This window comes from Doryrhamphus excisus, chromosome 5 (assembly GCF_030265055.1).
Source record: "Doryrhamphus excisus isolate RoL2022-K1 chromosome 5, RoL_Dexc_1.0, whole genome shotgun sequence".
Classification (NCBI taxonomy): domain Eukaryota; kingdom Metazoa; phylum Chordata; class Actinopteri; order Syngnathiformes; family Syngnathidae; genus Doryrhamphus; species Doryrhamphus excisus.
Window position 1 is genome coordinate 26,563,893 of NC_080470.1, and position 15,934 is coordinate 26,579,826.

At 43.8% G+C, this 15,934-nt stretch overlaps 1 protein-coding gene across 1 annotated transcript; it reads left to right on the forward strand.

Annotated features, from left to right (window-relative positions):
• The first annotated feature begins 9,145 nt into the window (after positions 1-9,145).
• LOC131129811 (uncharacterized) lies at positions 9,146-12,210 on the forward strand. Its single transcript, XM_058073694.1, has 2 exons — positions 9,146-9,517; positions 11,117-12,210. Exons 1-2 carry the CDS (start codon positions 9,353-9,355, stop codon positions 11,972-11,974), a joined length of 1,023 nt encoding a protein of 340 aa, XP_057929677.1. The 5' UTR covers positions 9,146-9,352; the 3' UTR covers positions 11,975-12,210.
• Positions 12,211-15,934: the final 3,724 nt, after the last annotated feature.

A 15,934-nucleotide genomic window follows, 5' to 3' on the forward strand; every position in this document is an offset into this window, starting at 1 on the left:
AATATCCCAAAATCCTTCGCAATTTAACGTCGGCCATCCGTCTAGTGTCCGTTGATGCAAGAACTGACTCATTCGGTCAAACCCCCTAGGAGGAGTTCGTCGAGATACGACCCCAACTTCTGGCCCGAAAAAGGCCGGCGCCATCCAAAATGGCCGACTTCCTGTTCGTTTTCCAATATGGGTTCTTGAGACTTTTTGGTCCGTCCTGTCACGATAGACGTCTCCACCAAGTTTCGTGACGATCGGTGAAAGTGGTGGCGGGGGCTAATTTTTTTTAAAATTCAAGGTGGCGCTAGAGAGCCAATTTTGGAACATTATATTTGAAACCCATAAAATATAAAATTTTTCGCCAGACCTGATGCGCTCACCAAATTTGGTGAGTTTTCGGGCATGTTGAGGCCCTCAAAAAGGCCGACGGTTGGCAGAATAATAATAATAATAATTAAAACTGCAAGCAGTGATGAGCGGGCTCGAGCACCCCGACGCGGTCGGGGGTACGCGCGGGTCGGGGGTATGCGCGGGTCGGGGGCGCGCGCGTGACCGGACGGGCGTGCGGACGCGCCGTACGAAAAACCGCGGCGATCAGATAAGCGGTAAGGGAGTTACACACACTGTCATAGACCAGAGGGTACCCCGAACCACCAGAAAAAAATTTGGGCAGATCCGACCATGTGGGAGGAAGTTACGGCAGATATACATTTCCACCAGTTGGTGGCGCTATAGAGTCTATGGACACGCAGATTCAAAGAGTGGTGGGTGACCCGACCGACCAAAAAAATTTTAGAGACGATCCGACCATGTGGAAGGAAGCTATGGCTATATACATTTCCGCCAGTTGGTGGCGCTATAGAGTGTATGTACACACACAGTAATAGACCAGAGGGTACCCCAAACCACCAGAAAAAATTTGGGACCGATCCGACCATGTGGAAGGAAGTTACAGCAGATATACATATCCACCAGTTGGTGGCGCTATACAGTCTATGTACACACAGTATAACAGACCAGAGATTGACCCAAAAATGTGGAGACGACCCGACCATGCATAAGGAAGTTACGGCAGATATACTTTTTCGCCAGTTGGTGGCGCTATACAGTCTATGTACACACACAGTCATAGACCAGAGGGTACCCCAAACCACCAGAAAAAAATTGGGGCCGATCCGACCATGTGGAAGGAAGTTACAGCTGATGTACATTTCCACCAGTTGGTGGCGCTATACAGTCTATGTACACACAGTATAACAGACCAGAGATTGACCCAACACACCAAAAAAAATTTCAAGACAATCTGACCATGACTCAGGAAGTTACGGCAGATATACATTTCCACCAGTTGGTGGCGCTGTGTTTTGAACATGGGTTCTGGAGGGTTAGGTGCGTCCTGTCATGATAGACGTCTCCACCGAAAATCATAGTGATACGTGCAACGGGTGGCGAGGGATAATGAATTGAAACTTCTAGGTGGCGCTAGTGTGTCAATTTAGATTGGTGTCACATGGGAGCACCACCAGGGCGCTCAGGCCTGGATTCTGACCTTACGTGTAAGATTTCAGCAGCCTGTGACCTTCTGCGGGCAAAATATGAGCCTTCGATGGTCAATGGCGAAGGCTGACCATTCGCCGTGGCCACGCCCACCACATGTGCTTTACACACATCATAGTCCATCGAGTGACATCATCAGTCTGTCAGTCAAACTGTGTATTGACTTTGATGTACATTGCTTCAAGGCAAGGCCAGACACCAGGCAGGGCCAGATAAGGTAAAAGTTAAGGTTAAAGTAAAGGTTTGGTGGCGTGCCACGCCCACATCCTAAGTAGCAGCCCAAAATCCTTCGCAATTTAACGTGGGCCATCCGTCTAGTGTCCGTTGATGCTACAACGGACTCATTCGGTCAAACCCCCTAGGAGGAGTTCGTCGAGATACGACCCCTACATCCTCCCCCAAATGGCCGCCGCCACCTAAAATGGCCGACTTCCTGTTGGTTTTAGAACATGGGTTCTTGAGACTTTTTTGTGCGTCCTGTCACGAGTGATGTCTCCTCCGAAAATCATGCCCATACGTGCAACGGGTGGCGAGGGATAATTATTTTAAAACTTGTAGGTGGCGCTAGTGAGTCAATTTGGCTTGGTTTCAAATGGGGGCCCCACCAGGGCCCTCAGGCCTGGAATCTGCCCCCCCTTATGAGTTTTCAAGCACATGCGATCTTCTGCGGGCGAATGATGACCCTTTCTTTGTAAACGGCGAGGCCTGAGCATTCACCGCCAGGCCACGCCCACCACGTGCGCTTTTCCTGCATCATGGTCCATCAACAGGCTTCACCAGGCTGTCAGGCAGTGACCTTGTGACCTCGGTGTTCATCTGATGAATCTCCTGCCAGAAAAGGCCTCATGTAGATGACACGCCTTTAGCCTGTCGCCAATAGGTGGCGCTGCGACGAAATCAGGAAGTGACCTACGGGGACCTTCGGGGCGGGGCCATGATCACATGTACCAAGTATGATGAAGTCATACTTGTGCGCCAGTTGGTGGTGCTATAGAGTGTAAGACACGCAGTATAACAGACCAGAGATTGGGTCACCCGGGCAAAAAAAAATTGAGAACATATGCTACTTAAACCTTATTAAGTGTGTGAAATAGAAAAAAGACTGGGTTTGTCAAATTAACCATGTTGTGGAATATCTAATGATGGATGCAAGCTAAAAACATTTAAACAAAGTCATGTACAAACAAAATAAAAAGTTTAATTATGTAAATTGAAATAACCATCAAAGTGAACAAATACAAAAGGCAAGAACACTATGATTTATCATTCAACAAACTTTTTTCCTGTTTATCCTCACAAGGGTTGCGGGGGCATGTACATACAGTCAAACAACCATTCACACACATTCATACCTATGGACAATTTGGAGTGGCCAATTAACCTAGCATGTTTTTGGAATGGGGGGGGGGGTTATTTCTGCCTTGGTCTCTTCTCCGGACGGGGTTTTTCGGGACATCTTCGCTGTCTTCCTGTTGTCGTTTCGTCGCCAGTCTGAGTCTCTGAGTCCCGCATGTCTGTTTATAGGAGAATTGATGAAATAACAGATGAGTGACATCTACTGGTGAAACGCTGGAACAACCATTGCATGAACGGCCATCAATCACGTAAATAACATCATCAGAATCATATGTTTTACTACACATAAAATGACAATATTGCAACATCAACACAATACATAAAATTTAATCTATTAAATATGAAATATCTCACCATTTCGTTCTTTCCCCTCCGCTGCGTCAACTCGTTGGTTGGCCTCTGCCAAGGCTTCTTTGAGTTGGCTGATGGTGTTTTTTTGTTTTTTTAATAGTTCAGCCCTTCTTTGCCTCTCGTCGACCTGTCTGGCAGCGAAACCCAGAAAAGTCTCGGCCAGCACGCAGCTTTGCGAAAATAGGTCCTCGCGGGACACACACTGGTCCTGGGACGAGTACTGTTAAAACAAACATATTATTAACAGTCATTGATAGTAACGCATGGTAACATGCAACACAATGTTTCATATGACAAAATGAAGTGTACATGGAGATCCACATGTACAATATCAAATGTTATTGTTAATATTATTGAACCGTAAAACTATAGAAACAATAAAATATAGTCTAGCTTCAGAATAATAATGATATTGAAAAGTAAAATCACAGAAATACTTACACACATCAGCCGGCATTTGGTTCTCAGAGCTTGCACCTGAGGGTTTGTGGCTCTGGGCGATTTCGCCGGGGAAGAAAAGTTTGCCATTCTAGAAACAAAAAGAGATGCATAATATGTGACGATGTCCACATTTACTTAAACATGAATTGCATTCATGGTCAAAATATGGGGAAAAATAGGAAAGCGCTTACCTTTCAGCTGCGTTCACGGTGATAGACAGAGGTAGGAAAAAATGATCGAATGACCTCTTTTATACGTGATTCTACGACGATGTGATGGGCGTGGAATTCTTGGACACTGGACAGTTGTCATGTATTATTGGATGCTCCAAATGTGGGCATGGCACAGCGGCAAACTGTTGTATTTGATTCTGGCGTTGTTTGAAGGTTCAAACGATGCATTCATGGCCCTTTGATCATCTGTTGGAATCTCAGAATGAAACACCTGTGCAGGCCGTCCGTTGCAGCAAAGACACCCGACAGTGTATAAATGGACATTTTGTCATACTGTCGAGACAGTTACATCGATATTACTGCTGCGAAGTAAGTACTTGATTATTTTCCTTTCTAATTAATTTATGTCTCAAATGAAGTGCATTTTACACGAATGCACGTAATGTTTGAGCAAATGTGGGTATATAACATGTGATGTATTTCTTTATAGAATGGCACATTTCTCGTCTCCTGCAAGGTTTATCAGCATAGATGACCCCGAGGTGGACTCCATCAGGAGCCAGTGCCAGGTGTTGAGTGTAAGTATTTGTAATTGCAATCGTAAATGTTTGTATTGTATTGACTGTTAACATGATAAAAATAAGAAACAATGTTATTTATATTGCATAACAAGATCGTGGTATTATATAAGAGCCAAATACGATGTCACTTGAATGAAGTGAGCATGTACCATTTTTGCATATGTGTATAAATTGTAGTAATGTATGAATCTTACAAAAATGTTGTTACTAAAACCAATTGCAAACAGTGTACTGTTACACAGTTAAGTATCATGCTCATTTGTTAATGTCTTCAGGTAAAGGTTGTAATAAGCTATTTAAAACACTGTCGTTAATGATAGCGTCTAGTATTGCAAATAATCTAATTTTTATTGTATTTGTGCAGTATTCATGCAGAGATCGCAGTGTGCCCAGGGTTGAATTAAATCAACAATGTGTGGAGGTGAGCCATGACATTATGGCCTATGTGACCAGGGAGATGGAGCAGAAGGAACGGGAGGAACTCGTGAGCAGGAGACAAAGGGCTGAAATTGCCAAATATAAATTTGGTCTCCAACAAGCTCTGCTAAGAGCTGAGGTGGCTGAGGCAACGTGTCTTTTTGTTGAAGATGGTGAGAAAGTTCATGCATAAATGTATTGTTTTCAATTTCTGATCTATTAATGTGGATTTGTGTGTATCACTAAAACTTGTGATGTTTTCAATATACAGAAAAAAGAGAATGTGGCACCCAAACCGGAGAAGAGGAGACAAGTGCCTCCCCCTAGATGTAAAGTGTGTATTTTTGTAAATTTTTTCATCGGTGTTTGTAAATTTGTTGGAAGTTATCGAAATAAATTATATATTAGACAATTTCTCTTGTTTTTTTTGCTCATCAACTACTACACAAACCTGCACACATAATATTCCACCTTTTAAAGGGAGACACTGGTGCCCACGTAATTCTGTAAAAATGGAAGTAAACACACACACACACACATATATATATATACAGTGTAATGGTGTTCCAAAACTACAATTTCAGCAAGTAGAAAATGAGATTATTGTTGAACAAAACAAATATGCAATATTTACTTGATGTCTTTAATGTCATAATGGACTATCAAATATAGAAAATATATAAAAATGAGTATCTAAAATGTATTTTCTCTTTAATCTACTTCAGTACTTCCTGTCAATATATGAAACAAGAGTGAATGCAGAGTTTCAGCACACCTGAAGATACACAGGTGCGTAGGAAGCAGGTGTAGCCAACAAAGTGTTCAAAAAGAGGTTCCTGCACACTGTGTTGCTCTCATTCATTAGTTTATTTAGGTAACGTTTCAGTCCGTTTGACCTTCATCAGAAATATTAGCTAGACCTAATATGTCTGATGAAGGTAGACCTAATATGCTAGACTTAATATGTCTGATGAAGGTAGCCCTAGTATGCTAGACTTAATATGTCTGATGAAGGTAGACCTAATATGCTAGACTTAATATGTCTGATGAAGATCCAACGGACCGAAACGTTACCTAACTAAAGTAATGAATGAGAGCCACACAGTGTGTGGGAACCTCTTGTTGTATATAATATATGAAACAAACCATGAAAAATTTTTTGACAAAAATATAAAATATAATATATCTACTAACAGAGTCTGAGAAATCTCTATTTGAAATATATAACCTCAGGGTACATCAACATGAGCATATGAGTATATGGCTGAAATGGATGCAGCATGTGGCTCAAATGCACAAAGAAGGACATTTTGATGACATTCTGACACTTATGGAAACATCAACACATGAACTTCTACACTTAGGGGGCTGTATGTAAGATTGTGGCTATTGTGGCTGTTGCTGTGCCTGCTCATCACATCTGTGCTTGAATTGTTGCTCTGACATCGCTTTTCCTTGCTGGAAACAAGGACATCAGTTTTGGTGTCCTTTCACCTCCCTTCTGGCACCTTCCTCTCCTGAAAGAGAGATATGAAAGAAGAGACAAAAGAACCAGTGACAACAAAAACTGAAGTGCATACTTAAGTATAACTGTGAAACATACAGTAGTTGTTTACAGTCCTTAATGTGTTTAACACAAAAAATCCAAATACTCACCTGTGAGACATTAAACAAGGTAGGCCACCTGTGCTTCATGTCACTGATGCTCATTTGTATGTCGTATGTTCCTCTATGTGCAAAAGTTCTCCACATCAAGTCCTTAATGACTGGGCTGTCTCTCTTCTTTAATTGGTGATTAGTTGGTTTTGGTTCAGCTCCTGGAGGATAGCGAGGAAGAATACCGCTTCACCACTGTTCCATGTTTTAAGGGAGCAAGGACATCTTAAATGAAGACAGGGTACTTACAGCCACATCCATAAATACTGTGCTTGACTTGGTAATGCTTGAGAAGCTCCCCTTTTGAAGTATCCTCCAATGTGCAGCGCCTACATTGCCAGGCCACGGGCCGCCACCTTAAAAAGGAGCATAAACAGTGTTAGGATGGTTTGTTTTTAAAAGTGCTGTCTAATTTCATGTACATCGTTTTTGGATTGTGTTTTAAATCCACAGTTCTAAAGAAAGAATTATAATGCACATTCATTCATGCATTCATTTTCGATTGCTCATCCTCACAAGGGTCGCGAGGGGTGCTGGAGCCTATCCCAGCTGTCTTCGGGCGTGATGCAGGGTACACCCTGGACTGGTGGCCAGCCAATCCCAGGGCACATATAGACAAACAACCATTCACACTCACATTCATACCTATGGACAATTTGGAGTGGCTAATTAACCTAGCATGTTTTTGGAATGTGGGAGGAAACCGTAGTACCCGGAGAAAACCCACGCATGCACGGGGAGAACATGCAAACTCCACACAGAGATGGCCGAGTGTAGAATTGAACTGGCATCTTTTAGCTGTGAGGTCTGCACGCTAATCACTCGCCTGCCAAAAATGCACATTGACATTAATTATATCTCCAAATATAATTACAGGAAAACATGCAGTAATTCATAATTCGAATTAATATTTCGTATATAAAACCATGAATAAATAATTTTAATGAATACTGTTGCCCATCTCTGTGTGGAGTTTGCATGTTCTCCGCGTGCATGCATGGGTTTTCTCCGGGTACTCCGGTTTCCTCCCACATTCCAAAAACATGCAAATTTAATTCTAAGTAGACTCCAGCACCCCCCGCGACCGTCGTGGGGGTGAGCGGTAGAAAACGAATGTTGAATACTCTTGTACTATAATTGTAATGAGCTCCGGAAGTACCTCGGCTGTTCCCACAAGAGCTTCCCATCGGAGCATATCGACATCACGTCATGTTACAAAAACAATGTAGAACTAAGCAAAACACGGCGTACACACATAAAGAGAGCGCGGTTAAAAGCTTAACTTTTCCGGTTCGATGGTCCGTTACCTGTTAAAGTATGTTCGCCCAACGAACCATGTTAGCTGAGCAATTTGGTGGCTAGCAAACATAGCTAAAGTTAGCTTACGCACAACAGAATAGCGGTGACATTAAAAAACAACACCCAGCGTATTTGAAGGAAGACGGGGTCGCTATTAGTTTAAAAATTGCAAGTGCTATACTTACTGATGTATTGTCGTCCATATAACTTGCCGTGTTTCGATACCTTCGGGCTGTTGTTGTGTTGCCGGAAACTGTACCATAGACCTCTCATAACTCCACCCCTTTGGCCGCGAAGGGGGCACGTCATGACGGTCTACGTCACCAAGCTTAAGCGCTGGACTTAAGCATTTATTTATGTAAGCGATTAAATGATTTTCAGAGATTTTACAAAGTTAGTAAACTTTATTATTGTTATATTTAATAAGGCTCTGGGTCATTTTCTGAGTGTAGTATTTTGTATATCATTCTAATCGGTCAGATCCTTTCGACAACCATTTGTTTACGTTTTATTCTGAAGCAGTGCGTTGCGGTGTGTGGAATGCATTGGAACATTTTGCTCTTTATGGAAAAGTGGTTGGCTCTTAAAAGAGCCGTTGTGGTGAATCTACTGCAGATTTGCAGCGATTTCTCGGCGGAAGTTGAGGTAGAGCGCCTCATTTCCCCTCTCGTTGAGATGGCAACCGTCGGCAAGCAAGTCGTGGACAGAGACGTTCGAGTGCGGGATGCGCTTCATGCCGCGTTGTCGTAGGAAGCCGCCAAGGACTCGGTTAATCCTTTTCCTCGCATTGTCCAGTCCACGTCCTGTGGGTGCCGTCTGGTAACGCCAGTTCCAACGAGGCAAGATATCCGAAAACATCACCACCGTGCCGGGTAGCAAGTGGATGATGTAGTCGAGATCCGCCATCATTTTAAGGAGAAGCCGGCGGCAATTTTGGCCGCCGAAGCCAAAACTATTGCCACCAAGGTGTATGAGCAGCAACTGTGGAGGTGTCGCTCCCGTTTGCAGCTTCTGGCGTATAAAAGGCACCAGATGTTCCCACCTCCTGCCGCCTTGTCCATGCCAGGTGACTTGGCAAGGGAGGCCGAAATTCGGATCTCGGCGGTGCAGCCTGACGTGTCTTTCCAGCCGGGTCACAATGGCGCTGCCGATGAGCCACAACGTTGTCCTCTGCGTCCCGTTCATCGTTATGCCGATAGTTGCACTTGCAGCTTATTTATACAGTGAGCACGCAATGCCATTGGTTAGTTTTCCCTCTGTTCGTCCACGTAAACATTGTTTGGTTTAATTCAATTTCAAATTACATTCATTCCGCCAATAGCTGATCGATTGATAGGTGAGTGAGGCACGATTGGTCAATTTAAAAAATATTGACCCGCCCAACTTTCACATTACATTCAATCAGACGATCGCTGATAGGTTGTTTGTTTGGTGACTTACGATTGGTCATTTATCCAAAGGCGGAGCCTGACAGGTTGGTTTTGTGAGCTACGATTGGTCAGTTCTTCCACGGTGTGGTGCATGGTGCTATAAATGCTGCTTCGCGTGCCCGCTTCCCCCCCTTTCTGCTCGACCGAACAGAAAACTTTTCGAGAGAACGCTTTTTGCATTGCCTCAGACAAAGACAAAGACAAAGGACCTAAATTCGACGGAAACTGCAGTTTGCCATTGTGTTGGACTTCATCTGCTGACATAGAGGTGAGTTTTTTTTTAATAGACTTAGTAAACTGAAATATATTCATTTGTAAGAATGAGCGCCATCGCAGGAATGCACGTCCGGTTGGAGCTTAACTCCATTTTGTTTTTTCTGTTTTTTTCTCTATATGTATAATTTTATGTATTTGTATGTTGTCGTTGGTGCCGCCGCAAGGTAACTGCATGTTTGGGATACACTAACGGTCGGAACTTAACTCCATATAGCTCAAGTTATATTTGGCGGTGCTGCACGTAGGCCGCTTGTTCAGGATACACGAACGGTCGGAGCTTAACGCTGTATAGCTAAAATTGTATTCGTTGTTGCCGCACCTTAAACGAGCCGTTAGCCTAAAGGTAACGATTCTGTGACCTGTGCTAAATGGAGATAGCGTACCATAAAAGCATTATCGCGATTCACCAGCACCTGGGATTTGCTTGTGTGGAGAAGCCACCGCACCGTAGGTTTTCAACTTTTTAGCTTTCTCTGTTTCCAATGATTTTAACCCCGTCACTCATCTAAACCACTACCGCGTTGCACCGGGAGATGCTGTTGTGGAGGAGAAGACGCCCACCTTACGTTTTCTTCATTTTTCTTGTTTGCAATGATTAATCAGTCATTCATCCAAAGGGCCACACCCAAGTGTGCATGTGCCCACTCAAACGCACACAATATGAGGGGGGTGGGGGAAGATGGTGCTCTTGCAGTAAAACACACAGCTGGTGTTTATTTATGTTGTTTTCTGCATAATAGTTGTATTTATTGACAAAGTTTGATTTATCATTTTATCTCTGTGTGGAGTTTGCATGTATTCTGTGTGTGTGTTTCACCGTGTACCCCCTCCCCCACTGGCGACTCCAAATTGTCCATAGGCATTAATGTGACTGTCAATGGTTGTCTCTGTGACCCATACTTGGCTGGTGAGCAGGGTGTAGTCCACCTCTTGCCAGAATACAGCTGGGGTAGGCTCCAGCATGCCCACAACCCTTGTGAGGATAAGCAGCACAGAAAATAAATGGATTTATTCATTCATTTTCTGCCGCTGCTGCAGGAGTCTATCCCAGTTGTATTCAGGTGAGAGGCGGGTACATCCTGGTTGTCAACCAATCACAGGGCACATAGAGACAACCATTTATACTCACTTTCATTTGACCCCCACCCCACACACACACTCCATATTGTCTGTGGCCATGAATGTGACTTTGAATGGTTGTCTATGTGCCCTGTGTTTTGCTGGTGACCGGGATGTAGTCCACCTCTCGCCTGAATATAGCTGGGGTAGGCTCCAGCATGCCGGCGACCCGTGAGGATAGGCAGTACGTAAAATGTATGGCTATGTTCATTCATTTTCTACTGCTGCTGCTGGAGTCTATCCCAGTTGTATTCGGGCGAGAGGGGTACATCCTGGTTGTCAGCCAATCACAGGGCACGTATAGACAACCATTCACACCCACTTTCTTGCCTATGGACAATATGGCATCGCCAATGGGGGGCACGGAGAAAACCCACGCACACACGGGGTAACCAGAGAGCATGGAAAAGAGCATTTAGAAGCTTAAGTACATGGCGTGTGAACTGACATTGATTTCATTGTTTTCTTTTAGATGCCACGAAAGAAGGGTTTCCGTATGCGACGCACACCCAGGGCTGCCCAAGCTGTTGACTGTGCAGTTGCAACAAAAGGTAGGGAAGAAGTATCTTCACTGTCACCAGTGGAGGTACCAACAGGTGGGTTACAAAAGGTGGTTAAAGGGTCATTTCATCAAGGCAATACAAGGTTTAAGTATGCAGGAACACAGTGTATGGCGATTGCCTTTTGTGCCACTGCTTTACACAGTATTAAAAATGTCTTGTTGTGGGATACTGCTGATCTTGACATGGCTGTTGTTGAAGGCGATCAGTTGTATACTACACTAAGGGAACGTCACGTAATTCGTGACACATCCCACTTTTTTCAGTCCATGGTTCCACTTGTAAGCCCGTTCAAATATCTAAAAAGGAAAAGGGCCCTGGACAAAAAATGTAAATATGTCGCTGACATGTGCATAAGGGAGACAAAGAAACTAATGACTATGAAGAATTGCAGAGAACAAGCAGTCTTTAGGCAGAGAAAGAAGATGAGTGTTGAAAAATATAGAAATTATGTCATTCATAAAAATAGAGTTAAAACATCTAGCATCTATAAGTATAGAAATGACAGCTTGCATCGGGACAGGGTCAAGATGTGTAGTGTGAGTAAGTATAGAAGTGACAGCTTGCATCGGGACAGGGTCAAGATGCAGAGCATAAAAAAATATAAAATGGATACAAGGCACCGGGCCAGTGTCAAACTAGCCAGTATGAAGAAATATCTCAGTAATGTAGAACACAAAATGCGTGTCATTGCAGATGTCAAGGCACGAAGGCATGCTGCAAAGTTGCCAGAGGAAGAATTTGATGTTGTTGTTGAGCAGATTTTATAGAACGTGAAGAATGGGCCCCAATTTGTCTGCTGTGTGTGCCATAGGTTGATGTTTAAACATCAGGTCCTGCAGTGTCACAGAGAGCATTACAGCAGAAGTAGTGCAAGTGCTTCTCTTGTGAACACGTGCATTAATGAGGAGTATTTGCACCAATGTAATGCAGAGTGCACGGTACCATGTGTGTTGTTGGAGTCTGGTAGAGGGCAGCTGTGGATTTGCTACACTTGCCATTACAAGATTAGCAAAGGGGAATTCACACCTGAAACTGTGGCAAATAATTTGAGAGTGGACCCGATTCCTCCTGAGCTGGATTGTCTGAACAGTTTAGAGCAGCATTTAATTGCACTAAATATCCCCTTCATGAAAATGCTTGCATTGCCTAAAGGGGGGCAAAATGGTGTCCATGGGCCTGTGACTTGTGTTCCGGCCAATGTTGTTGAAACGACAAATTTGTTGCCACGGTCCAATATGGAAGGCTCTATGCTCCGTGTCAAGCTCAAAAGGAAGCTGACTTACAAAGGACACTATGAGTACCATTTTGTAGACAGCATGCACAATCGAGAAGCCTTGAGGTATTTAAAAGTGTCAAATGTGCATTATGAAGATATCGAGTACAACGAGGAGTGGGTCAATGACTTTTGTAGGGAACCTGATGCCTCTCAGGTGGAGGACAGTGTTCCTGCTGTAGATGTCACACCACCTCTAGATGCAGAAGATGAACTTCTCCATGATAGACAGCAACACTGCATGTTTCAGGACACTTGTTTAATGCCAGTTGACATTGGTCAGGAAGCGCTAGATCAGTATTACGACAATATATTGAATGTGGCTCCGGCAGAAGGCAATAATCCTGTAAGGTTGCTTTCTGACCATTCGAATGAAGCTAGATGTTTCCCTGTGTTGTTTCCACATGGTCGTTTCACGTTTCATGATACTCGAAAATATAGGCTGACGGCGTCGCGATATTTCAATAATCGTATCATGCATGCTGATAAGAGATTTGGGCAGAATGTGGAATACATATTCTATGCTCAGTACTTGTGTGAACTTGTGCAGGTGGTGTCGAGCATTTCCATTGCTTTACGCAAAGGAATTGCTGGTTTGGTGGCAAAAATGGCCAAGGATTTGTTGACCAACGATGAGTCGTTAAAGACATTGTTGGAATGTGACCAGGGCTATCGTTTTCTGAAGCCCATCAGAGGCACTCCAGCCTTTTGGCAGAGTACGCAGCGCAATATTTTGGCTTGTGTGCGTCAGCTTGGTGTTCCCACGTGGTTTTGCTCTTTTTCATCTGCTGATTTACGGTGGAAAAACTTGTTGGACTGCATTTTGAGAGAAGAAGAACACAAACGGCTGCACATTTGGAGTGGGCTGACAGGTGTGATATGTTGCGACGGAATCCTGTGACTGCTGCACGGATGTTTGATTTCCGGTGGCATGTCTTTCTAAGAGAGGTGATAATGTCTTCGAGCCAACCGTTCGAGCCAAGTTGTAGACTATTTTTACCGGGTGGAATTTCAGCAGCGTGGTTCCCCGCATGTACATTGTTTGTTCTGGGTAGAGAATGCCCCACGGATTGACGTTAACTCGGATGAAGAAGTCGCAAATTTTATTGATAGATATGTTACTTGTGAATTGCAGACACAGGATGAAGGATTGACAGAGACAACAGTGTCTTCTGTGCAGCAGCATTCTAAGCGACATTCTAAAACATGCAAAAAGAAAAACACTGTGTGCCGTTTCGGTTTTCCCAAACCTGTGTCAGGACGAACATTTATTAGCCATCAGTTTGACGGACAGGGACAAAAAACATGTACTTGTCAGGATAGCCAATCAACCGGTGTTAAAACATGCACATGTCCAAAAGCATCCAAAAATGCCGCAAACATGAAAGCAGAAGACGCGTCCGCAATTGTGACATCCATTAAAAAAGTGCTTGCTGACGAGAACCACGCGTATCAAAGTGTGGAACATTTCTTCATTAGTCTCGGTATAACACAAAATACTTTCGAGTCCGCACACCGCCGCTTGGGTCATCGTACGGAAGTGCTAATGAAGCGTCAAATCAATGAGATTGAATGAGCAAACCTCTGCTGAAATGCTGGAATGCTAATATGGACATCCAGTATGTCGTTGATGCGTGTGCGTGCGTGGTTTATATAATCTCGTATATTTCCAAAGCTGAGAGGGAGATTGGATTGCTGCTGAGTAATGCCCAGAAAGAAGCATCCAAACAGGCAAACGTCAGTGCCAAAGAGGCCTTAAAAAGTCTTGGCAGTGTGTACTTGCACAATAGAGACGTGTGTGCACAAGAGGCCGTTTACCGGGTGACAAATATGCATCTTAAGGAATGCTCGCGCAAAGTAGTTTTTGTTCCAACAGGGGACAATGTGGTCAAAATGAGTTTGCCTTTGAGTGTTTTGCGACAAAAAGCTTCATCAGCCGAATTAACAACGGAAGACATGTGGATGACCAGCATTTTCGACCGTTATAAAAACAGACCAAACGACGACACGTTCAATGACATGTGCTTGGCACAATTGGCTTCCGAATACCGCATCATCAGCAAAAACCAAAGGTCGGCATCCAAAATTGAACCTAAAAACAGCTACGGACATGTGACAAAACGTACACGAACCAAACCTGCCGTAGTACGCTCTGCGCACTTTTCACAAACAAAAATCCCGAGTTGTATTATTGTAGCCTTTTGCAGTTGTATCTGCCATACCGGGTGGATTTGCAGTTAAGACCTGCCAACTGCCCAACATTTGAAGAGTTTTATGACAATGGTGCGGTCCGATTAAATGATGGGTAGATGCATTCTGTTCGATCCATAGTGGATACAAATAAACAACATTTCGACAACGACGGGGATGAACTGGACAGCATCCAAAGATCTATTGATCACAGCGGTATTGCTGAGGATGCGTGGTGTCTGCTGTGTCCAGAACAAGAGTTGGAAAGGCTACAGTGCAAAGAAGAACATCGGAAAAAAACAGCAGTTGGTCGAAGAAGAGGCAGAAGTAATACCTGACTTGAAAACAGAACCGCTCTAAACTTACAAAAGTCAATGAGTCGAAATGATGGCTTGGCATTGATCCGCTCCCTAAATAACACTCAAATGGACATTTTTTACAAAATTAGACAGTGGTGCCTTGATAAAGTAGGTGGGAGAAAACCCGAGCCATTACATTTATTCATCACAGGTGGTGCCGGGACAGGAAAAAGCCACCTAATTAAAGCCATCCAATATGAGGCTACCAGGTTGTTGTCAACAATGTGTCGGCAACCAGACAATATTTCTGTCTGTCTAGCTGCACCAACAGGGATTGCTGCTTACAATTTGAATGCCACAACCATCCACAGCACCTTGAGCATTGGCAAGGATACCCGTTTGCCTTACACACCACTGGGTGAGGAAACGGTGAATTCCTTGCGTGCCAAGTTCGCGGACCTCCAAATTTTGATAATCGATGAAATATCAATTGTTGATCACAAGTTGTTGACATACATTCATGGTGGTAGGCTCCGACAAATTAAGCAAACCGGTGACTATGCTGCATTTGTCAACGTCAGCATCATCGCCGTCTGTGATTTTTACCAGTTACCGCCAGTCAAAGGAAAGCCTCTCTATGTCAAAGACGCCACTTTCAACTTGTGGACAAAGCTTTTCCGTGTGGTCGAACTGACAACGATAGTCCGTCAAAAAGATAATCAATTTGCAGCATTGCTAAATAGACTCCGCAAACATCCGAAAGGCGCGGCGTTGTTGGAAACAGACATAGAACTTCTGAAACAGCGCGAAACGGGTGAGGTCAGCTCCGCGTTACATGTGTTTCCAACCAATCAACAAGTAAACGAGTACAACCTAAAACAGCTTTTCAGGATCTGTCCGGAGTACACAATAATAAAAGCTCAGGATTACAGCCAAAACAAAAAATCCGGTAAATTAGAAAAAAA